At 51.7% G+C, this 22,953-nt stretch overlaps 7 protein-coding genes across 7 annotated transcripts; 2 read left to right on the forward strand and 5 right to left on the reverse strand.

Annotated features, from left to right (window-relative positions):
• Positions 1–1,789: 1,789 nt before the first annotated feature.
• Positions 1,790–3,043, reverse strand: BO94DRAFT_626156 (uncharacterized protein; the record flags this gene model as incomplete). The annotated part of the gene is made up of 2 exons (XM_025617342.1): positions 1,790–2,851; positions 2,913–3,043. 2 exons carry the CDS (start codon positions 3,041–3,043, stop codon positions 2,068–2,070), a joined length of 915 nt encoding a protein of 304 aa, XP_025465220.1. The 3' UTR covers positions 1,790–2,067.
• Positions 3,044–4,590: 1,547 nt separating this feature from the next.
• Positions 4,591–7,063, forward strand: gel6 (putative 1,3-beta-glucanosyltransferase; the record flags this gene model as incomplete). The annotated part of the gene is made up of 9 exons (XM_025613392.1): positions 4,591–4,739; positions 4,790–4,826; positions 4,949–5,243; positions 5,295–5,521; positions 5,585–6,648; positions 6,722–6,730; positions 6,760–6,776; positions 6,862–6,929; positions 7,001–7,063. The coding sequence occupies 9 exons, from the start codon at positions 4,591–4,593 to the stop codon at positions 7,061–7,063; spliced, it is 1,929 nt and encodes a 642-aa protein (XP_025465221.1).
• Positions 7,064–7,367: 304 nt separating this feature from the next.
• Positions 7,368–9,554, reverse strand: BO94DRAFT_471084 (protein kinase domain-containing protein; the record flags this gene model as incomplete). The annotated part of the gene is made up of 1 exon (XM_025608367.1): positions 7,368–9,554. The coding sequence occupies one exon, from the start codon at positions 9,552–9,554 to the stop codon at positions 7,368–7,370; it is 2,187 nt and encodes a 728-aa protein (XP_025465222.1).
• A 3,012-nt stretch (positions 9,555–12,566) lies between these two features.
• On the reverse strand, positions 12,567–13,349 carry BO94DRAFT_587817 (uncharacterized protein; the record flags this gene model as incomplete). Its single annotated transcript, XM_025615858.1, has 2 exons — positions 12,567–12,779; positions 12,945–13,349. The coding sequence occupies 2 exons, from the start codon at positions 13,347–13,349 to the stop codon at positions 12,567–12,569; spliced, it is 618 nt and encodes a 205-aa protein (XP_025465223.1).
• Positions 13,350–14,307: 958 nt separating this feature from the next.
• BO94DRAFT_157621 (putative AT DNA binding protein) lies at positions 14,308–18,224 on the reverse strand. The gene has a single exon (XM_025605848.1). It carries the CDS (start codon positions 17,957–17,959, stop codon positions 14,417–14,419), a length of 3,543 nt encoding a protein of 1,180 aa, XP_025465224.1. The 5' UTR covers positions 17,960–18,224; the 3' UTR covers positions 14,308–14,416.
• Positions 18,225–18,833: 609 nt separating this feature from the next.
• On the forward strand, positions 18,834–20,677 carry BO94DRAFT_158047 (aldose epimerase family protein). Its single transcript, XM_025605850.1, has 2 exons — positions 18,834–18,927; positions 18,989–20,677. Exon 2 carries the CDS (start codon positions 19,098–19,100, stop codon positions 20,457–20,459), a length of 1,362 nt encoding a protein of 453 aa, XP_025465225.1. The 5' UTR covers positions 18,834–18,927; positions 18,989–19,097; the 3' UTR covers positions 20,460–20,677.
• Positions 20,678–20,680: 3 nt separating this feature from the next.
• BO94DRAFT_537239 (putative actin-related protein RO7) lies at positions 20,681–22,829 on the reverse strand. Its single transcript, XM_025612223.1, has one exon. The coding sequence runs from the start codon at positions 22,617–22,619 to the stop codon at positions 20,895–20,897; it is 1,725 nt and encodes a 574-aa protein (XP_025465226.1). The 5' UTR covers positions 22,620–22,829; the 3' UTR covers positions 20,681–20,894.
• Positions 22,830–22,953: the final 124 nt, after the last annotated feature.

Consider the following 22,953-nt stretch of genomic DNA (forward strand, 5'->3'; position numbering starts at 1 on the left):
CCCACATCACCAATCAACCTACGTACCTATCTAGTCACCTATCTCCAACATAATAAACAAAAGTAGAATAGAAAGAAATAAATGAACAAATCACCACTATCACACAAACGAACCTTACAGATGATGATCATCATCATCATGACCATCACAGAAACCTGATTCCCTGGACTGGAATCCAACCCCCAACCCTTAATCCTGTTTTCCAAGTGATAGATAGATCGTCCTTCCTTCCTTCCTACTCTACTACATTGTACATCCTACATACATACATACCATGCATTAGACCAACGAACGAACGATCTCGACACATCTCTTGTCCTACCCCAACTCTTCCCCCTTCCTAGCTAGCTGTCAGTCACTCAACCCCAACCAACATCTCATGATCTACTACCACCTACCTACCTACTTTATGCTTTTGGAGGATGTGGATCGGACTGGACTAGATTCAGCAGGGTCAGAATCTCCCTTTTCCTTTTTTTTGCTGGTCTAGAACTTTTATTCCAGGGCTTGGATACATAGTGTAGATACTTACATACGTACATATTATAAGTAGCAGGGATAGATACATCCCGAAACATACACACACACACACACACACACACACATACATACATAGTAAACAGACAGAGTAAGCAGAGAGAGATATGGATGTATCTAGAACCCCATCACCCATCACCAACCCCCCTCACAATATCTACCAAACCCACGGAACCAATACCTGCCAATCACCAAGAAAGGCAGGTCATCAACCCAACCCTCCCCTCGCCAGTCGCCACCCGTCATACAGAACTACCATACTATAATCCACAATTAATTAACATTAACATTAACATCCACTCCGTCATATACCTATCTAATATACTCCGCTCGGTATCTATCTAAGATCTACATATTAAAAGAACGCGTATACTGGACCCATTCATTCCCAGTCTCAGAATCAGGGTCAGATGGATAAGATAATATATGTTATCCATTATCAGGATATCAAACTGGTATGATATTTTGCCGCTTAGTTAGACCCAACTTACATACGTACCCGTTCGTGTGCCGTGTGCTCCACCACCCTTGTCTCAGGTATAACAGGGCGCACAAGAAACAGGTTGGGTTTCAGCGGGGTGATTCGTGTGGTGTCAGATGTTCATTCTTTTTGCGTTTCTTGTTCTTTTTTAAAACGGGTTGGGTTATACGGGATTATTTGGACCCTGTGAGGGGATTACTGTGAGGGATTTGTGGTTACATAACGGTGTGGTCCGGCAGGTTTGTGGGTGTGGTTTTGGGGGGGCGGAAACCGGGCTGAACAGTTGGCAACGTTGGACAATCTGCGGCCGTTTCGTATTCTGTTCGGATCTAGACCTACGCCGGCGATTTGGGTTCAGGTGGAGATTTCCTTCAGAGTTACTCTGCATTTGACATTTGTACTTGGCTTTTGGACAACTACTCTAATTGTACTTTACAATCATAATATGTTCATCGCGGCCTCCACAAGGATGACCCTGTTATTGTACCCTCCGACTCTTCCGGTTCGCCTCCGACACTCTATCTATGTCCCTTCGGAACCGTGGCTGTCCTCGCAATAACCTCTTCCCCGAACCACGCCTTCCCCCTTGCTGCGAATGGCTTGCACGATCTGGACAAATTCTATCCAAGCCACACCCACGCCGCACGGTGTGCATCTCCGCGGAAGTATGACTCGGGGTTACATCCACGGCGCTTTTACCCGCGCGGGTTTCCGCGATAGGAAGTAGTTTCACGTAGAAACATCCATGGCACGGTCGATGCAGCAGTTCCGCATTCAATGGTGCTCAGCTGCTTCCATTCGGAGTAGCATGCCACTGATGGCGTAGTGAGACCGTGGCAACTCACTCGAGTCAGCCCAGTCATGTTACCAATTTCATGAGCTGACCGAGAGAATCATCGGATTGGGAGATCACTCCATATAGGCTGTCGACCCCAGCATGTTGTATAATGATCGGCAGACCGTTGGTAGCGACTAATCCCAAGACAAAAAAAGCCTGTTATATAGAATTCACATGGCTTGGTCGCTGACACAAGCCCCTCCCAAATACTTTAAGAAGTTACGGATCTTCTCCGAGCATCAGCGTGTCTGCGAGTGTGAAATCTCTGCGGCCGTTCATTCCAGCGAGAATTCTGGTAGCGATTGGCGCTAGCCTTGGCAAAGAGCTTCTGGTCCTCCTCGGACACGACGGGCATCTGCGTGCAGCTGGACTGCTTCACTGTAACCGAAGGCCGTGGCGAATCATACCGAAAGTGAGCGTTGGATCTGTACGACGTCTCGGGCTGCAGGTCTTGTCGACTCAGAGCAGCCTGCAACTCCAAACACTGCAGGACCAACTGCTTCACACCATCGGTCAGCGCACAGGCGCGGTATTCGATGTCTGGCCAAAAGCCATCGCCCCAGAAAGTATCCTCGCGCACCGCTGTCTCCAGCGACTCGTACCAGAAGTCGAAGTTAGGCAGCCGTCTCTTGGCGCTCGGCAGGTCCAGGCCCTGCAGGTGGTCTGACAGGAGGCACGCCACAGCCACAAAACGAATGGTCGGCTCCGAATTCATAACATGCAGAACGATACAAGCGGGACAACGCTCGGTCAAGTACCAATCGTGCTCTTCACTAAGAATGGAATGCAGCCAAGCGTAGGCGCCACGCGCCTCGCCCCGAAACGCCCGTTCGCACTCCGCTCCTTTGTGACTAGGCAGCACATTCGCCGCGATACGCGACGCCTGGTGATGGAGCAAAAATAGAGGGAGCAGAATGGTATGGATGATATCGCGGTGAAGACGGAAAGTTTCCTGCTCTTGGTTGGTGCAGTCATGGCGGTGAGACGAGCAAAAGCTGTGGCCGTTGCTGGTTAGCGACAAATGACCTGTCGCAATGGAGATCCAGGATTACATACCTAGGAGCCTTCATGCCCAATTCCTGGCGCCTCAGGTGCTCTCTTACGAGCCTGAAGGCCTCATTGCGGTCCAAGTTATCGCGATCTCTAGGCGAGATGCGAAACGGGGAATAGGTGCTGGTGGTGGACATGTTGCAACCGCGTATCGTACAGCAGACTAACGAGCGTGGCTAATGAAGATAAATATATATCCAGACAAAAATAGCAATTCCACGCCCTGACGAGTATGCGAATAAGGATGACGTTGCACAGTTGACGAATAGGCGAGCAGAACGACTAGTCCGAGCCAATCAGGCGAAACACGAGCGGGCGGAGAAGCTTTCCAAAGAGGGCGATGTTAAATGGCGGGAGAACCACGGATGGCATGATCCAGACCAAACGAGTGGGGGGGGGAGAGAAGGTGTGAGAGAGCGGGTGGTGGTGAAGATAAGGTGAGGAAGAGAAAGAGGGGGAAAGAAGAGAACAGTGGGCGGACAATGGCAATTGTAGATATAGATAGCAGATCCACGCGAAGGAGAGCAAGGAACTAATAAGAAAGAGGGGGGGCGAGCAGGAAATGAAAAGGGAAAAGGAGGAAATGAGGAAATGAGACGTTAACGAAATTCCTTGGAAGGAAATGGCACGCATGCGGGAAGGAAGAGCCCAAGTCAGGTGAGGCCCCGTCATCCACGCAAGCCGGTGACGATCCGCCTTTTGCTAGCCCGGCCCTGCCCGCCATTGCTGCGTGCATCCCCTTTCCGCCCCCTCTCCTCCCCCCATTCATGATTCTACATGGGATGGCTTGTCGTAGTACAGAAGGCAGGAAATAATTCAACGCTGCCGCATATGCGTTTCTTTTGTTTCCTTTCTTTTGAATTAATTTTTTCTCTTTTTTTCTTTTTTCTGTCATATTTATTCTGAATCATTGGCACACCTGTCTGTCCACGTCAGGCGTCAAAAAAGCGGCCAACAGACCGGAGAGGAGAGGGGACGGACCCCATCTCCAGGTGATCCTAATTATTTAGTCCGTGGGTCCGCCAGGGTCTCGATCGTTGCCAAGGCCCATGGGCCCTCGTGCTGGGCGAGACCGGAAGCCCAACTGGGCGAATAGGGGGCGGGCAGGCCCGGAGAAGCCCTCGCGACTGGCCAGGTTCCTCCTCGATCTTGACGTCCTGGATGGAGCCCATATTAATAGCACCATCCGCTAGCGTTATTAGCCACTATCGTTTGGGAGATTAATGGCGGCCACCCAGTTTCTCCCAGTCTCCCAGAACCCAACCAGGCGATCAAACCGGATGATTTAATTGCTACACACCGATTATCCACTCGGTTCCCCTTGCCCTACCGGTTTCATGCAAAAACAAGCAATCAATTATAAATGATATTATTTAAAGTAGTTAGTAGCAGACCGCCTCTGACTAATCAGGGCAGGTCCTGCCTCCAGTTCCCCGAGAGTCACGTGCGTAGCCTGGGGTTCCGTTCGGGCCAGGAACAGGCAGTTCTATTACTACACAGTAGATACTCCATAGATAGTTGGTGATTACTTTACTTAGAATCTCAGATAGCCCTATAGACCACCCCCGTTGACCGAGTAGCGGTCTCCCTCTCCCTCTCTCCTCTCATGAATGTGGTGTCCTGGTAACTCCGACGCGGAACATACATATTTCGCGGCAACCTTGTTGCAACACTGCATACATCCATGTCGTCGATCCTCGCATCCCTTCGATCGTACATTCCATCTTCCCCGGAGATAGCATGCCTTTGCTCCCATGCAATCGAGAGCCACGATGAGATTGATGATCCTGCAGAATTCTTTCGACGTCACTCGTCCTGCACCGACGACTCCGAGTATGTCTCCTCCAGGGAACACGCGCCACCTTGGTATGGCCGGGCGCCAGGACAATCCCCAGATGGTTTCTGGTGAATGTCTCCAAGGTTTGTTGGTCACATATAAAATTTCATGGTTCTTCACCGATGGATGAATCTGCATTGTCTTTCCCTTTGCTGTCTGTGACTGCTTGGGAGAATTGTCCTATCTTTGCATAATTCACCATCAGCTGCCTCTGCTTGGGTATTCCATCTTCTCCCTGTTCTCTTTTGGCACTGGTCTGTCAAACTTGTCTGTCTGCTCTCTTGTCATCACTTTATTGGACACTCGTCAGAATTCTCAAGAGATCGCAGATTACTTATTCACTCAGGAAGCGATGGTCAGAACACGCTGGTCGTCATCTGCGACAGCGCTTTCGCTGCTACTCAACACGCTGCGTGTGCCCACTGCAGGTGCCATCCAGACCATCTCTGCTGTCGGCTCGAAGTTCTTCTATGAAGATGGCAGGCAGTACTACATCAAAGGTGGGCTATTCGACCCACGATGGGCCTCACCCGCAATCACGCACTGACCAGCTCGCGATGGTCTAGGCATTGCCTATCAGCTTGTTCCCCAAGATCCCCTGATTGACACCGCTCAATGCACGCGAGATGCGACCCGCATGGCCGAGTTGGGCACCAATGCAATCCGTGTGTACCATGTGGATCCCCAGGCCAACCACGACGGATGCATGAAAGCTTTTGCGGATGCAGGCATTTACCTGTTCGTCGATCTCGACACGTTCGATACGCAGATCTCCCAGGTCCGTTGTTCACTCCATGACCTATCACCCGAATTCTGATTCTGACTTGGTGGGTTCTTTTAGGATAACCCCCAGTGGGACCAGTCCCAGTTCGACCGCTTCAAGGCCGTGCTGGACGAATTCCAGAAATACGACAATACCGCGGGGTTCTTTGTCGGCAACGAAGTGCTCACCACCAAGGAGGGCTCCCCCGCCGCGCCCTACGTTCTGGCCGCAGCCCGCGATATCAAAGCGTATCGTGATGAGAAACACTATCGGAATATCCCGGTAGGATACTCAGCAGCTGATATTGCGGAATTGCGGCCCATGCTGCAGAATTACTTGGCATGCCGGCCCGATCCTGCAGAACGTCTCGATTTCTTCGCCCTAAACGCATACGAATGGTGCGGTGACTCCTCATATGAGCAGTCCGGCTACCAGTCACTTCAAGACCAAGCCGCAGGCTATCCCATCCCGATCTTTTTCTCAGAGACAGGATGTAACGTCGCACGGCCACGCACCTTCGGGGACCAGGCTGCTATTTTTGGCGACAAGATGTCGGGCACCTGGTCTGGCGCTATGATCTATGAATGGATTCAAGAAACAAACGACTACGGCCTGATAAACTATGGTCCCCTCGCCCCGGATGCCCCCCCAACAAACACCCTCGTCCAGGACGGTTTCACTCGCCAAGGCGAACCCACTCCGATATCTCCCGATTTCGACAACCTGAAAGCGCAGTGGGCTACGTTGAACCCGACGGGCGTGGCCCTGTCAGATTACCGCGCATCCACGTCCACCATTTCGCCCCCGAAATGTCCAGCCTCAACTCCAGGCGGATGGGCCGTTGACCCCAGCTCTCCCCTTCCCACCTTGGGACAGACATTTCACCACGCCGCCCCAGAAGCCCCAGCCACAACAGCTACAGGTAGCTCAAGCGCTCCAGACAGCCCGGGTGGCCCCAATATCTCACAGAATATAAACCAGTCCAATATTGGCTCTAGTGAGTTGGCTTCCACCTCCCCCTCTAAAGAGGTGGTCAGCAACGGGGCGAGTTCGCTTTCAGTCATGCAGCCCGGAAGCTTCTACCGCCTCATCGATGTATCATTCCTGCTTTGCGCATTTATTGGGGGCGTGGCCGTTTGGTTGTAAGTGATTGGATGGGAACATGTCCGGATCTTTTTTTTTTTTCGGTCCCATGACTCCCACTATGACCTCCAGGACCAAATTGTATGTAGGACACTGTACGATATTTTAAGAATCATCTACATGCATGGTATGATCATGGTTACTGGTTAGCCGTAATGGAATACGTTTAGATTGATTATTGAATTTTATTTTTAAGGGTTTTAAATCAATAGAGATGGAACATGAATCAGAAGAGAAGTGGGAATTTGCCGAGGCAAGGATTAATAATGACAAAGTACAGGTAAGATAATAAGGTAAGGGGGGGAAAAGGATATCACACCACCAAAGGGTTCATTCGTCATCAATCATCAGGGGTGGGAGGCTGTCATATTAGTAAGAGAAACAAGAAGAAGTAGAAAAGACAAGCCTCCATGAGAAAAGCAGAAGGGGAAATAGAAACTGGAACAGAAACAACCACCAAAGGAGAGGAAGAAGGAACCCGAAAGGCCAGAATTTACAGGACAGGCAAGATGTGTACAGCGTAAGTATGTGTGAAGTACATAGTAAGTTTGATGCAGAACACCGTAAATGCCAGCGAGATTTCGACGAGGAGTGTGCGTGTCAATGATACAATGGAGAAGGAGTGGGATTTCGGGTGGCCAGGAATCAGATATGTTGAGATGGGAATGTGGGTGCACACGTTCAAGTGGGTGTAATGTAGTGAGGATCGGCACAGCGTTTAGCGCTTTCCAAGGGCGATGCTGTAGTTCCAAGTCGGATCGTTGTGCGCTGCTGGACTTAATGCCAGATCTGGATCGCGCCATGGGGCAGGGGAGGAAGAGGCAGAGGAGGTATATCTGTCGTGCTCTTGGTCTGTATCGCTGCTGTAGACATGACTGTCTGTCCATTGTTGATCAGGCAGGCTAAAATGGGAGGCGGAGGCTGAAGGAGAAGGTTGGAGGCTCACGGGTCCTCCGGAGCTAGTAGATGAGTTTTCAGCAGTCAAAAGACTGCTTGGGGATGGCGATCTTGCTCCTGGCGGCTTTGCTCGTGGCACAACTAGTCTGTCCGATGATGTAGCTGCTTGTGCACCTAGGCGCAAGGGATTCCTTGATCTGGGAGCGTGGCATTGCAGGTCGGAAGTGCAGTGCAAACTCAGAGTTCCGTCCAGTTTTTGGATTGAGTGGGCAAACAGCTGCTCTACCTGATAAGCTGACGGACGTTCAATGGCATCTCTGTTGAGCATGCTTCGCACGACAGTAAGCATAGGTCGAACAGCCTGGAAGATGGGATCCTTGTGTTTCTTTGCGTCACTGTCCAGTAAGGTGATCCACGAGCTCACTTGGCCGGCGTTTCGGTCTAGATGGAATGAACAGTCCGCAACGCCGCCGCCACGGCCGGCTGTCCGGTTCTTAGCCCCTCGATGATGAGCAAAGGCGGAAAGCTTGCGTTTGCATAGGTGGGTGAAGATATCCAAGATCACCGCTCCTAGAGAGAAGATATCTGAGGCTTCTGGGTCGGTCTGACGTGTTTGCCATGTTTGAACTATTGCGGCGTTGGAACCGATGATCGGATATCCGAACTGACTATATACAGTAGAAGGAGCGTTTGATGATCCCGATGAGTTGGAGTTAGACGAAGTGATGGACGGCGTGTAGAACATAGGGCGTTTTATAGAGGATATAACGCGCTTGCGAGCGCTCCCAGTGCTCGATCCAGAGGAGGAAGAATTGGTAAAAGACATCCGAGAAGGGGAGCCCCGCAGGCCAATGCGTATGGCAGTCCCTTGCGACGTGACTGAATCCGCGCGAGGAACCTCCGATTCTAGATCTGACGGTTGGGAGCTTCGGAATCTGGAAAGGCTCAGGAGTGACGGGCGAGATGACGCTTGTTTGCGGGCGGAACGTCCTCCAGATGGGAGAGCGATATTGGGGCGCGGTGCATTTGTATCTTGAATACTAACAGAGCGCACCCAGCGCTCTGGAGCACCGTACTGATATGATTCAACGTCATCCAACTTGACCGGGGATAGAAGTGTATCAAGCGCCTCGAACTGGCCCAAAAAAATCCGAAAATCTGCGTCAATCAGGATATTGGAGGGGCGAATTAGACTGTGTGGCTGGCTATGTGCATGAAGCCATGATAGTCCGTTGACCAAGCAATGTGGCCAATTGACTAGAATTTCTCGGCGCTCGTTTTTCGGGAGGCGTTTAAAGGGTTGAGGCACATCGGTCAGGAAGGACATCAATGTACGCTCGTATATGCCCGAGAAAAGAGTGCAAACGGTGGTGTCCACGAAGTAAGACGCATAGATCGAATAGACATGGTTATGAGCTAATCTCCTCAAAGAGCGGATTTCTTCCAGCACCTCGTTCTCCTCGAAGAAATGTGGTGCGCCCCCAATTGTGACTTGTGTCCGCAGAAGAACACGGCACTTGGAGCCAGCCAGGACGACCTTCTCCACGCCCTCCCTCACTAGTGCCGTTCCTGTGCGCAGAAGCTCCACGGGTACCCCCTCGTTCTGAGTATACTTGATATGGTCGCCTTCATTGATCCCACGTACGGTAAACCGCCATTGAGCGAGGAAGAATTTGTTGGCGAGATCGGGGTTGTCACCTTCAGCTGATAGAGGAAGACGGCTGGTGCTGGGAGCCGAGAATGGTAGATCCGAATCGTCCAGCGACTCATCTACCAAGGCGAAGATCCGTTCCGGAATTTCGATGTCAACGAGTATTAGGAAGAGCCTACCGGCCTTGGCGAGGATCCAGTCAAGGTAGGACTCGCTAGTCAGACCCTCTCCCCAGGGTAAGGGGTTGACGAGACGATGTAGAATGTTGGAGGGTAGGTGGCTGAAGACGTATTCAGGGCAAAGGGTGGCCTTCACCCGATCCTCTGGCCACCAAAGTGACGTGATGGGCGCCGACATTTCGCACTCATGGCGATCTGGGCCAAGCGAGGGAGATTCCCCGCAGGCGGGAGCGGACATCTATTATAGTGACAGGGGGGAAGGATTGGAAAGTCACAGGGCACCTATTCACTGCCAGACTGGGGTAGGACAGGCATGTCTAATTACGGACAACAGCAAGCGGCTGTCATAAAAGACATCCGGAAAGCAGACGGAGAGCGGATATAAAGGGCAAAGGAGAATAAACCTTGCAAGAGAGAAGCCAGGAATGATATTCAGATAATTGAAAAATTGTAATTAAGTCAATAACCATAAAACCCAATGGGGATACCTCGATATCGGGGAAACTGTCGGCGGAGGGTGGCGGGCCTCACTGGTGGACACGAGGCTTATCAAGCTCCCAGCAAGGGATACCCACGGCATTATTGGAAGGATCCAATCAATAGTATTGATCACGGGCCTTGAAGAAAGAAGAGGAAGAGGGGGAAGGGTACTTTCTTCCGGGCATCGCGCAGTCTTCCCTTCCACGGGGGTGCCGAGCAAGCCCTGATGATAATAATCAGCCGAGCATGGGACGGACCATGCTTCTAGCTTCTAGCGGGTATCAGAGCAAAAGGAACAAGCATACGAAAAAGTAAATAATCCGCCCGAGGAACCATGTTCAGCCAAGGCACTAAAGGACCCGTCACTGAGACGAAAGGCTCGAGGACGAATGGCAGGGATCACCAAGGGCGTGGCAACGGTTCCATAGGCGGGCTCCGATAGAAAGGAACCGGACGAAAGAGGGTAACAGAGCCGTTGGATGGTGGGGGGGGAGGGAATATGAGGGGAGTTGTGAGGGGAGTTGGGATCACGGAGGACCCATAGCGTTCGGGCGGAGGGAGGGAGCTAGCCAGGATGGTAGATAGATAGATACCTAGTAGGTAGGTAGAAAGGCTGGTAAAGCAATGAACCCAAGACGGAAGGGGGGAGATGGACTTACTGGAAGCCTGACAGGACCGAGCATGGCAAGCTAGTCAGCTAGCGAGATGCTACTGAGGGAGTCCGGAGGGGAAAGTGAAGGGAAAACACGCGATAAGGAACAATAAAGCGTGACTCGGAATCCGGGATCACGGGGGCCACTAGGCCTCTTCCAGCCTCGACTCTTCCTTCTTCTGCCTGTTGACTCTTTAGTCCTGACTTGATTCTACACTAATACCACAGTAGTGACTTCATCACGAATTTCCTCCTAAATATCTACCTAGATAGATTGACCATGGCCGCTAACACCTGTCGAATTGATCAGTAACAATTCCATTGTGAGCCATCATTCTTCTGCCTCTCGGGACCCATTCGCGCCCATCGACATTCGACCGATCATCAGGCTCATCCTTCTGGGAAAAGCAACGTGACGTGGCGTGGATCGTGAAACCATTCGCTGTCCAGAAGGTGGCAGGCGCTATCATCCACGGCTTTCTGGTACAACCTGCAATAACTAGCGGTCCTGGGGCGCAACAAGCCACCCGCGCAACACACGCCAAAGAGGGGATGATATACGATATCTAGCGACCCTACGGAAATGCCCAAAAAGTAGAATGATGCTATGCAAAAGTCCGAGTCAGGTACTACTCCCCTATCTGGCAGGCTATTCGTCATCCCTGACAGTCAATATGCAGGCTTATCAGTTGACAGTTTGACAGCAAGGTTTACTCATGAAAATGCCGCCATTAGTCACGGCACCCGAGATAAGCCAGTCCATTCATGGCTTGCTTGCTGGCTGGCTGGTTTACGTGCAGAATAACCAAGACTCCGGGGGTGAATCATCAATCATCGATCATCAAACACTCCTGGATCAGTGTGGGACGAAAGGAGGCTTGGATGATACCCGTCATATGAATTATTCCGCCGTGCAAATAGTGCAGAACCACACACAGCCTTAACAAGTGGCTGGGACGAGTGGCCCGCGCGCGCCTTGTCCTGCGCTTCAAGCTCTAACGACAACAGATGGGGACTTGGATCGCTGAGTGGCGACCGTCTGCAACCGTCTCCTGAGAGAAAAGGTACGTACAGTAGTTCTCCTGTCCGGAGCGTCAGGTAAACAAGCCCCAATTTTCGATCTTCGCCGCCGTCCACTCTGCTTATCTCGGGGCTCGCGCGGCACTCGCCGGTCCGCCGGGTCACGTCCGGCTCTAGTCCCAGGTGTGAGTCTCCATGAGTCCAAGACTAGGTCGCCGCAGGGTTGGGTCAAGACTAAGTAGGAATTAGCAAAGGATTTCTACGTAGCGTGGCGCGGTTATTTTTGGCGCTGTCTTTTGCGGCCTTATCTCCTCAGTCTGTCTGTCTGGGCGTGGCGGTACCCTATATTCGTCACAAGCTATTTACAGTAAACACCACCACCTAACTATAGGTAGACCATACTATGACGCCGTACAAATAATCCTTCTACCCACAGAGTCTGGAGCTTTTTGCAGTTTACGGAGTAAAGAAGAAGACCTATCTTTGGCATCGTACGCTATCTTTAAAGACGATCGATCGGACCCAGTCCTACCATGCGACATTGATCGCCTGTAGACCCGGAAAAAAGGTGCGTGTGATATGATTGCGCGAAGACTGGATTCATTGTTACTTTTCCCTCTCTTCCTCCCTCCCTGTTCGGCAATCCTTCTGGAGCCTACGGGAAGATCAGTATGTGCAGCCGGTTGGATCGACATCAAGAATGATAGTTATGGACAAAAATAAACCAAGCTCGGGCTAGTCAAACCATGCATGAGGATATCCTGAATGCTATGGCCGGGGCCTCCTCTTGCTCTCTTTCTTTCTTTCTTTCTTTCTTTCTTTTTCTTTTTCCTTCTCCCCTTTTCCTTCACTTTTTCGAATGGGAGGCCCTGCAGAGCTGATCACAATTAGAACTTGTCAAGTCGTAAAACTTTTCCTTTAACCCCCTAGCCTGTCGAGAAACACCTGTCAGAAGAGGCCATTGTTTCACGTCAATCATGACGTTCACCAGGCCTACATCCTAAGTAAGGCAGTGCTATATCTCTGACAGTCCGACAGCTATGATCCCATGCGCCGTATCCGCCGCAGTCTGCTATTGGTCCTCTGTGTAGGGGCTATCGGTTGCTGCTGCTGCTGCTGCTGCTGCTGTTCTTCGTAGGATTTTCGTCGGATCCAGGATTTACGGAAATGCTGCTGTTCCTCGTCTTGTTGTTTCGCTCGGTGATGAAGAAATTGTTCATGGGCCTCTTTTTCCTCGTGCAGGTCTTTGATCTGATGGGAGGGATTTGCGTATGAAGTGTCAGTTATGCAGGTACAGCAAGCCCTAAGTCATGTCCGTCATGGGGGGAGAGACCAGGGGTGGTGAGAGAAGGCAGAAAGAAGGAACAGAAGATGATCCGCCGGCAGTGGGGAAGAAAACAAAAGAGAAAACCATACATGTGCTAGCCACAACTCCTGTTCTGAACTCCATGCTTTCTGACATCGAGCCAGCTCGCTCCTTGCAATGGCCAGTTTGCGTTCTTGCTCCATCGTCCACCGACATCGGTCTCCAACAAGACTGGCCCAACTCACGATGCGCACCAATCCCGTCCGGCTACTACTGCCGCTGCTGCTGCTGCTGCTATTCCTGCTGCTGCTGCTGTGGCCCAGATCGGAGCCACTTGGGCTCACCGCCATGTGGGCATCGGTCAATGCGAAGTCATCTGGACACTGCACAGCACTCCAGCGAACCTCGATCGGCGGATCCGAGTCGATTTCTTTCCCTTTCCAGGTGGATTGCTCGGTTCGTTTGGTGAAAAGGGACAGACGCCGGACATACTTGACTGGATTGCTGACCCCCATTGTGTGCATATACAAGCTTCGTCTCTCGTCCTCTTGAACTCTTCTGCCCTTTTGACCGCTTTCAGGCGAGTCGAGTTGGCTGTTACTTTTGCTAGACCGTTTGGCTCGCAGGCACGAATGTATACGGGCCGTTTGGCAATCCCTTTTATATATCAGATTACTACCGCTGCACCCACGCCCTATGCGGTTATGTCTCTGCATCCTGGGCCAGGAAATCCGGTTTTAGGCGCCATGAGAGACAACCCGACATCAGGCTTCTAAAACGGGGCTAGGCTCGTATGTCGCCTCTTCCGCTTGGTTGGCGCTCCAATGTCTGCACGGTGCAGTCAGAACTACAATCGGGTGGCCAATGAGGTCCAATATCCTCGAGTCTGTCAGAAGAAGTGCTATTTCGGTGATGTGCACCCCGTGGAGTAGTAAACGTGGCAGTAGGAGCCTTCGTTGAACACGACCCATAAAGGAACCGGGTCGAACCGTTCGGAAGTTACCAACAGACATGGCAGGCATCACAAAGCAAACATCCGTACAGCACGACACGTTCCATGAAGATCCGTCAACTGTACCTCGTCCATTGGTCCTTACAGACCATGGGAAAGCCTACTCTGCAAATCAACTTCAGGGCCAAACAAAGTGTTCCAAACCCGACTGAAAGGCGCACTCTTTTGCCAAAATAGGGAACCCAAATCATGCATACACCAATAATGTCGTCGCGTTCCATTCCAGAATATAAACGAGGAAAAAAATCCTTTGGCAGCTGACTTGTTGAGATCCAATCAAGTGCGGAGAATCCAAAGCAAAAGAAACAAAGGGGGAATAGTACATAGACAAAGTAGATGCTATACAAGAACATACGGCCAAAACGGAGAAGTGAACCTGTCACCCAATAACCACCACCAAGATCCAATCCGTTGGTTCGCCACCCGTAAAGTCCCGGGAATAAGATGTACCCTGCGAAAACAAGAATGGGAAGTCGTTACAACGTGTGCTAGTCCATATGCCAGCAAAGTCTGTGTTTCGGAAAAACGAGCTCAGGCGGCAGAGGCCAAGCGACGTGCAGGTTTGAGAAGTCATATGCGCCACGTCTCGTAGGCTGCGTCCCTGTTTCGCGAATGCTCTACCCTCAGACGGTCCTCGTGGAGCCTCTGCTTCCGCTCTTGTCTGATCTGTTCACCAATGATGATACTGATCAATCTTCTGTGCACGTCAGCCTCTGTCCAATTGATTTGGCCCGTTCCGCCTGCCTTCATGTCGGCTTGGGATAACTGTTGCGCAAATCTATCGATAATTGCAAACTGAAGCTCTGTGACCGGAACTCCATAGACTCCATCTGAAGTCCATATCCAGTCGCCGATCATATCCGAGCGACCAGGAGCCGGATGGTAAGGGAAGCGCTCAGGGTATAGTTTCGCCGAGCGATAGAGATGATGCAGCAAGCGATAGTGATCATTGGAGAAGTACAGAGGAACAGAAGACACTGATTGGTCTCCAGGCGTCTGTGCCTCCGCTTTCTCTTCTCTTTTTCCTTCTCCTTCGTCAAGTGAAGCATGCACATCGTCGACCACTGGGAAAGACTCGGAACTAAGAAAACTCTGTTGCTCATCCTCTGGCTCCCCGAATTGAAGCGGTCGTGGGGTCTCATCTAAGTGTACCCAGTTGACTTCATCATTTTGGCCACCCCTATCATGCGTTGGCTTAACGGTAGGCGATTCATCATTTTCCTCGTCACCCGAAGTCTTTTCACTTGCGGGCCCTTGCTGATCAGTATTTGGTGCTCTGAGCCACCCAGGCGTGAAATTGGTAATCTTTTGAAACCAGGATGATGCTTGATTATCAGGGCTAGCATGCCCTGGACGCTCGGGGGTGATGTCACCTGTCTCTGAAGGGGGCTGGCCCTCGGCTGCAGCGGCATCAGACATACCCTCGATCTCGTCGTCTTCCATACCAGGCTCATGGCGCTGTCTGGCGATTTCCAATCTGGTTGTCGGATCAATCTGAAACGTCTCATCGTCCGAGTCCCGGCGAGGGCTTGACTCCACGTAGCTCTCCGACTGTCTATCCTGGTCAGACACATGCTCATAGATCTCCTGTTGTACCGAAGACACCGATGAACGGCGTACAGAGCCTCGTATTGTGCTGTTCAGGGGACTGCTTTTCCCATAATAGTAGTGGTTGCGCTTTGGTGTGTTCTGAGAGCGGTACAGAGATGTCAGGTCAACTTCTTGCTCCTGTAACTGTTTGACTCTTGAGCGGCCCAAAAATGGCACTTTTTCCTGCTCATTTGTCCAATGGGCCGGTGAAATTATTCTGCCGTTCTGATTCCGGGCAGGGGTCCAGCCAGCCTTCCATGGGCTAGACTCATCCTGTCCAGGGTGCGTATCAGCGTAGTCATCTTCATGCAGTGACGAGTGATCTGAGTGGTTGCCTTGACTGTGGGCTTCTTGCTGCCAGATGTCTTCATACCCGTCATCTTCGTCCTCATCGTCCAAGCGCTCGGCTTCTACGTGGGCATCTTCATCTGGGATAGATTCTGACTCGTATTCGGGCTCGTCACCGACTTCATACCTGTCGTCTTGCACGTTCGACTGATCGTTATCGTCGCTGTCAAGGACGATGACCTGGCTAGAATTCGCCATCTGGATCTCTCGACTGATGACCTCTCTCTCCCGCTGCCACTCTTCCATCCGCCGTCTCATAAACGTACCCGGGGTATCATAGTGGGTTGCCTCATCCAGCATTTGTTGTGGTGACCTGGATCCACTTGCTTCCCTGTTTCCCCGGACCATGTTTCTCGCACTCGCTTCTCCCACCCCGGTCTGTATGCGTCTTTCCATATCGCTCTGTCTCCGTCTCTTTGCAAGTTCCTGCCCAAATGCCAAGCCTGCCCGTAGCTCCTTTTGTACTTCAGGGGCGAAGTCGCCAAAAAGAAGCTCCAGTCGTTTCCTAGACGCATTCAACAAGGAATCCCGATCGCTCAATAAGCCGGGTACTCCTGAACCCGACAGACGCGAGATTTGCTCTTCTCCTGAATTTCTGAGAGGCCCTTCGAGAGCAAAACCTGCGCGGACTATCCTGACAAGTCTTGCCAACGGCCCTCGTTCTTGTCGAGCAGAAGTTGACTCCGGCACAGCAAGCGGTATTTCAGATACGTTTTTGGCAGAATCAAGTCTGCTTTCTGATGAGGGGCGGTCCATATAGCTATCAACCCCACCGAAGTGAGGGGAAATCTGAGCCAGTAACTGATTCCCTGACCTAGAGTCTAGCTGTGCTTTCCGGTTTGAAGTATGCTCTTGGTAATCCTGGTTGATCGCCGAAGCTCTTCGCTTCAACACGCCGTTCGATTCCCGCTCGAGGAAAGGCTTAAGTGCGCTCTTGGCTGCTTGTTGGTGACTAGTTATCTTGAGCTCATGTTGTTTAGCTGATGGTAAGGTATCCAACGAAACCATGCTAAACCCTTCACTTTCCATTATGGAGTCAAACTCTGTGTGCTCTTCTGTCGGATCTATCGTGGGGTAAAGCCCGCTTTCACGGCGATTCGTAGTGTGAGTTGCATTCGTTTTTCGGGCCTGCTCCGTCTTCTCTTCATCAGCCACCGATGAGGAGGTCGGTGTGGGGTAGATACGTGGTTGTCTCGGAGTGCGGCCGGCATGCAGAGTATTTGTTGGAGAAATGATCTGGCTATCCCGGGTCGGGGACGGCATCTTAGATGGGGTTGAGTTCAGATTATACTCGTCATTCTCTGTAAAACCTTGGTCCACATTATCGACATTGGGAGTGTCAAACGTTGGTTCAAAAGTCACCCGGGGAGAGCTTCGACCATAGACCGCCATATCAGGTTGTTCCATCTGGCCTTCATGCGCGGCAGTGGTGTCAAAATCAAGTCCTTGATCGCCCGGAATATCATCGTCAGATCCCATATCTGCTGCAAGGTTCAAAGGACTCCATCTCTGCTCGGGCTCGACTATGGGCGCTTCCTGTTCAATTTCTTGATGCTCCACAGACTGCTGGCCTTGGTCTGCCACATCAAGCGGCTGACTCTTTCTCGGTCGGCCCCGTTTTCTCTTCTGCCCCGTACCTCCAGGACCCGGGGTGTGGCCTGGGCTACCTGCGCGCGGAGTCGCATCCTGCACCAATGTGTCCGACTTCCTCGGGCGCCCTCTGCGTTTTCGCGGGGTCTGTTCTGTATCGTCTTTGAGGGGCACTTTCATCGTTGTCGTCGAAGGTTTTGAACGTTTTCGCACTGGACTTCCTTGGTTTGTATCTTCATCTTGTGTCGCTTCGAGTGTCACGCGGATCCTCCACGGACTGACATTCCCATCAGGCTGAACCGTATCAAGTGGCATTCCACTTTGCTGGCCGTTCAGTTTCATCGTCGGAGAGGCAGGAAGCACAACATCGTTGAACTTTATGGAGTGGGCGTTTTTGGATGGGCTAAGACTAATACGCGACCGCCTTTTGCCCTTCGCCGTCCGCGGGCTTTGGAGGCGGAAGTTCGCAGGCGACATGAAGCTTTGGCGACCGGAGAAGGGGATAAAGGGTGAAGAGATCAAATAATCAGCGTCGCCAGATGGTCCAAGAATGTCCGGGGAGGAGCTTGGACTGCGAGAGGACATTGCGATATGGAAATAGCGATGCGGCGCATGTGAGGGGTGACTTTTGACCCCCCGTCGCGTCTCATAGGGACGATACCGAAACGAAGGACTTCAACAGCTTTGCTAGTCGGAGAGCTTCATCTTTCAGCCCCCAAAACAGGCCTGTTAGTTGTGCCTCAGGACAATAGACCCAGACAAATCGTCAGTCATCCAAGACAGATCCTCAATCGGGGGGGGAATCCAACAAAACCACCGCATAACATAAACAAGTCTCCCGATCAGGCAGGCCGAGTGCCCGGCCAGGGGAGATGCTTGCTTAGGTGATCCGGTTGATGAGTTGTTCCCGGCCGAGCCCTACGGGGAGTTAAAGGAACCTAAATGGCACTGGATCCACATACTGAGTACCTCTCAGTCTCAGAGCTACTCCTTCACTCACCCGGTCCGCTGTTGGTGATGCTGCTGTTGTCACTGGTTGTCAGGTCAGTGGTACTGTACATGCACCCGGGCTCTGCCCATGATGCCTGACCCCGGACCCAAGTGTCTTTCCTGTCCTACCCGGGTGGTACTTGTGATAGTGCGAAGGGGAGAGAAAGGGTTGATGATCGACCAGGCGGTTGCCTTCCCCGCAACAACCATCTTTCCCCCGCCGGGACTTGCCCAGGCCGGACTAGCCCCATTCCTGTGGCTCTGAATCCTTTCCGTGGCTTCATCTGCGCGACGGCGGACTGGCTCAGGAGAACGCCGCTTGACAAGGTCTCACCACCACGCCTCCCTGGTTGGGGTAGATTCCCGTTGATCCTAGTCCTTCGGTCCAATTCACTCGCTTTATCCGATCTCTTTGACTTGCGGTCAGACTGTGGTCAGACGCGGACCAACTTCTTCCACCATACCCGTACTCGATTCGCCCAGCCCCAGAGCTTAGCTACGGAGCTGCTACCCATGTGTCCTGGCATCGGGCCCCTGGCACGTCTACCTTAGCCCGCCCCTTGGTGAGATGACGCCTTTGCTCGGATATTTGGTGAACGAGCTAAACATTAACCAAGGAATTAGCTGCATTTTTACCCCAGCTTCTCGGTCCCTGCGTATTGGTTCCCCCGCCCGCTGGTCAGGCGCGCCATCATGAGGTAAAAAGCCAAAAAGTTCTCAGTCAATAAATATTATGGGACGCTCCGCCAGACCCGGTCAGGGATTTCCCCAGCTTTTCGGTTGCTGCCGCTCTTTGCTCTGCCCTGTCCGGATCACACCTCGTATCCTGTTTGCGTACTGCTTCTTCTTCCTTACCATCACCTTCTTCCTAGGCATCAGAATGCACTTCAAAAGCTATCTGTCCGCAGCCCTCTACGGGCTGCCAGCGCTGTCACAAGCTGTCGCAGCAGCAAATTCGACAGCAGACCCTTTCCAGCTCTACACCATTAGCGCGGAAAACATCACCGCCAAGTTTATCCCTTACGGGGCACGCTTGACATCCCTCCTTGTCCCTGACCGTAACGGCAACCTACAAGATGTTGTCGTTGGCTATGATGACCCCAAACAGTATCTCAGAGACACTGAAACCAATCACACCTACTTCGGTGCAGTTGTCGGCCGGTACGCCAACCGAATTAAGAATGGCACTTTCTCAATCGGTTCCGAGGTGTACCATATACCAGAAAATGAGAATGGTGGTGAAGATACACTCCATGGAGGTACTGTGGGCTATGATCAACGCAATTGGACAGTCACCGCATACACCAATTCCTCCATCACCTTCACCTTGGTTGATCGCGCTTTTGAAGACTTTCCCGGAGATGTCATCACCCATGCTACATTCAGTGTGCAGACCGAAATCACAACCGAAAATCCTCAAGGCCTTCCCCAGCTGACTACCAAACTTGTCTCCCTTGCCTTGACCGAGAAGACCCCAATCATGCTTGCCAATCACATCTACTGGAACCTGAATGCCTTCAAGGACGAAACTGTTCTTGAAGATACTTGGCTGCAGCTGCCTCTCTCCAAGCGGCTCGTTGGCACGAACGGTATTCTGATTCCCAATGGCACCATCTTGGATGTCGATGTCTACAATGGCGCCCCCGACTTCACCACCGGGAAGCTGGTGGGCCAGGATATCAAGGATGCAGATGGCCTTTGCGGAACCGACTGCACCGGTTACGATAACTGTTTCATCGTCGACCGACCCCCTCAGTATGCTGCTCGCAACTCGATCGTTCCCATCATCCACATGAATTCCAGTACCACCGGGATCAGCCTAGACGTTGCTACGAACCAGCAAGCACTCCAGATCTACTCTTGCAATGGCCAGAATGGTACCATCCCTGTCAAGCAGTCTCAAATAAAGCGCAACGAGGCCGAGGGTATCGATGGCGCCGAATACGTCAACCAGCATGGTTGTATCGTTATTGAAACGGAGGGCTGGATTGACGGCATCAACAATCCTCAATGGGGTCAGCTGTCCGACCAGATCTATTCTCCTGAAACAGGGCCTGCCGTTAACTGGGCGACTTACCAATTCGGTACCGTCTGAGTGGTCAGCGGAGCTTGCTTAGAATACTAGTCTGATCTGCGATACTCCAATATTGGGACGGAAGTATGAGCCCCTGTTTGTTCGTTATTTATGTTACATCACTTCGTGTAAATCCGCGACCGTGTACATAATTCGCGACAACATATGTCTGGTCTGGCATGGGACGTATGAATATCTACGTCAAACATGTTCGAGGAATCTAAGTAAAGATATTCTATATGATCTGCTGTAAGATTCTAACGGGTATCGTATCTACTGCTAACGGTTTCGACAATCTCAAGGACAAAAAAATCAGAGGGTATTTCAAGGTAAGGTCAGCACTAGGATAGGAAGCAACCGGGGCTCTCGAGTTCCAATGCATATTTAGACAGGTCGCATATGTGGCGGACGTGCGGGGGATACGGTAGATGGGGTAGAGACCTTTCCAGCATAGAATCATCCCCAGCCAGCTAAAGTCCAACTAGACCGGTCGCCGCCCGTCCGTAGCCCTAAGCGTCTATCAGGAGCATGCCCGTGCATCTCCAACTCTCGGGTAGCCCCTGCAAGGCCATGTTGAAGATACTTCTCTCGCTCAATCTCGACTAAGCCTCGGATCTTAAGACTCGTAAGAAGACTGGCTCCTGCCCATGGACCAAGGGATTCAACTTCACGCAGGACACCCTGAACCGGCGGTTTGACGTCCTTTTCCTTATTATTACGACGAATCTTCTGCTCAATAGGATCGACTTCTTCGTCGTCTTCTTGTAGTTCTGATGCGGATTTTTCAGTTCCAGAGTCGGAGGGCTCGTTCATAGCTTCCTGCTTCGTGACAGCGGAAATTTGTGATTGAGATAGACTTAGACTTTGGAGTTTTTGTCGTTGCTGTTCAATTACCGTGCCACGAACAGGTGACCAGCCATACTTCTCAACCAAGGATGCCACGTCTTTGAGGATGCGCTGTCGGATACCGGGGACATTAGAGCCTCCGCCAATGAAAATAATGCGCGACATACACGTGCCGCGGACATCAGGCGGCAAACTAAGAAGGGCATTGTACACCAACAACGACAACGGCTTTTCCTCATCGTCCAGCTCGCATTCAGCTAGGCCCTCCGCAAAAAGAACCTTTTCCACTGGTTCTGCGAGTTTGGAGAAAGGGATATCAATGTAGGTAGTACCGAAACCCGATGGGTAGGGAAGAGAGACTGTTTCATCTGAGAGTGGAGCATCGCGTTGGTCGGTCGTTTCAGCGTCGTCCTCATGAGGTTCGGCTGGCTGTTGCTCCGAATTCTCGGTAGAGCTTTTGGGAACAGCCTTGGGCCTACACCACAAGAACCGACTAGCGACTTCTTCGCAGAGCTCAAAATTGACGGATATTTCGTCTGCAGATTGCGAAGCCCCGCTGTCATTTGAGAGTCGTGTAAGGAGCCGTCCTGTTTCCTGCAGCAGCGATTTCATAGCCCGCGTACTGCGTCTAACAGTCATCTCCCTATATTCGTAGACTCCGCTTATAATGGTTTCCGCCCATCCGATGTCCACTACCAAAGCCGAACGCAGCCCAGCTGCGGTCACGGCCATAGGAGCACTCGTCAAAAGGGTGATACTCGGGAACCGCCAACGGCTAAAAAGGGTTGACAAAAGTGATGATAGTAGAGGATGTGGTATAAGAGAGGGAAGGACCAAAACCAGTCGCGACGTTCCCGCATCTGTCAACAGGTATTTATTATAGGTCTCTCGAACCATGCGCTCGATCTTGTCGTCAACGAGAGCCAGATCCATATTGCGTAGGTCCATGTTCCATAGTTCGTATGCACCAGTCCATGCCTCTGTTTTGGCTAGTCGTGAGCGCGATGTATCCGTTTCATTGTTGCCTTTCAACCAGCCTCGGTAGTCGCCGACCCTCCTCGATTCCTCCGGACCACATCCAACCACGCACATTGGAGTGCTTTCGCCCTCGAATCCAGCTCGAAGCCATCTGGAGCCAAACTCAAATATAATAGCATCCTCTTCTCCACGGAATGACGTGCTTGCAGAGGAGGTGCTTGCGAAAGAAGAATTATTAGAACGGAGATGGTGTTGAGGCGTATGGGGCGACGATGGTGTCCCGGACTGGCTGTGACGGAAGCTCATGGAGATGGGACGCCTATCGTCGAAAGCGGTGGCGGAATATGCACTTGTCATTTCTTCGTTGAAATGAGTTGTTGGTAAAGTCGTTGTGATCGCTATTCAATCGAGACGGCGGGGGAGGTTCGGAAGTAGAAGATAGATTGGTTCGTGGGCCCCGCGCGGATCATACTTCCTCTCGACAGAAGCGTCTGTTTTGCGGAACTTCAGATCATATTTTTGGCCGATTAGAGCTCACTGAAGGGAAGAACTCCCGGATTGGAGCAGTCAGCACAATTGGCGATTTCATCGTTGTCGAGCGCGAAAAGGAAGCCGCGACCAGCTGCGGAGGCTCGAGCGGGCGGATCTACATCGGGCCGCGTCGCCCAGTCGCCGACGTCAACAAAACAAC

This window comes from Aspergillus sclerotioniger (genome assembly GCF_003184525.1).
Source record: "Aspergillus sclerotioniger CBS 115572 chromosome Unknown BO94scaffold_22, whole genome shotgun sequence".
Taxonomy (NCBI): Eukaryota; Fungi; Ascomycota; class Eurotiomycetes; order Eurotiales; family Aspergillaceae; genus Aspergillus; species Aspergillus sclerotioniger.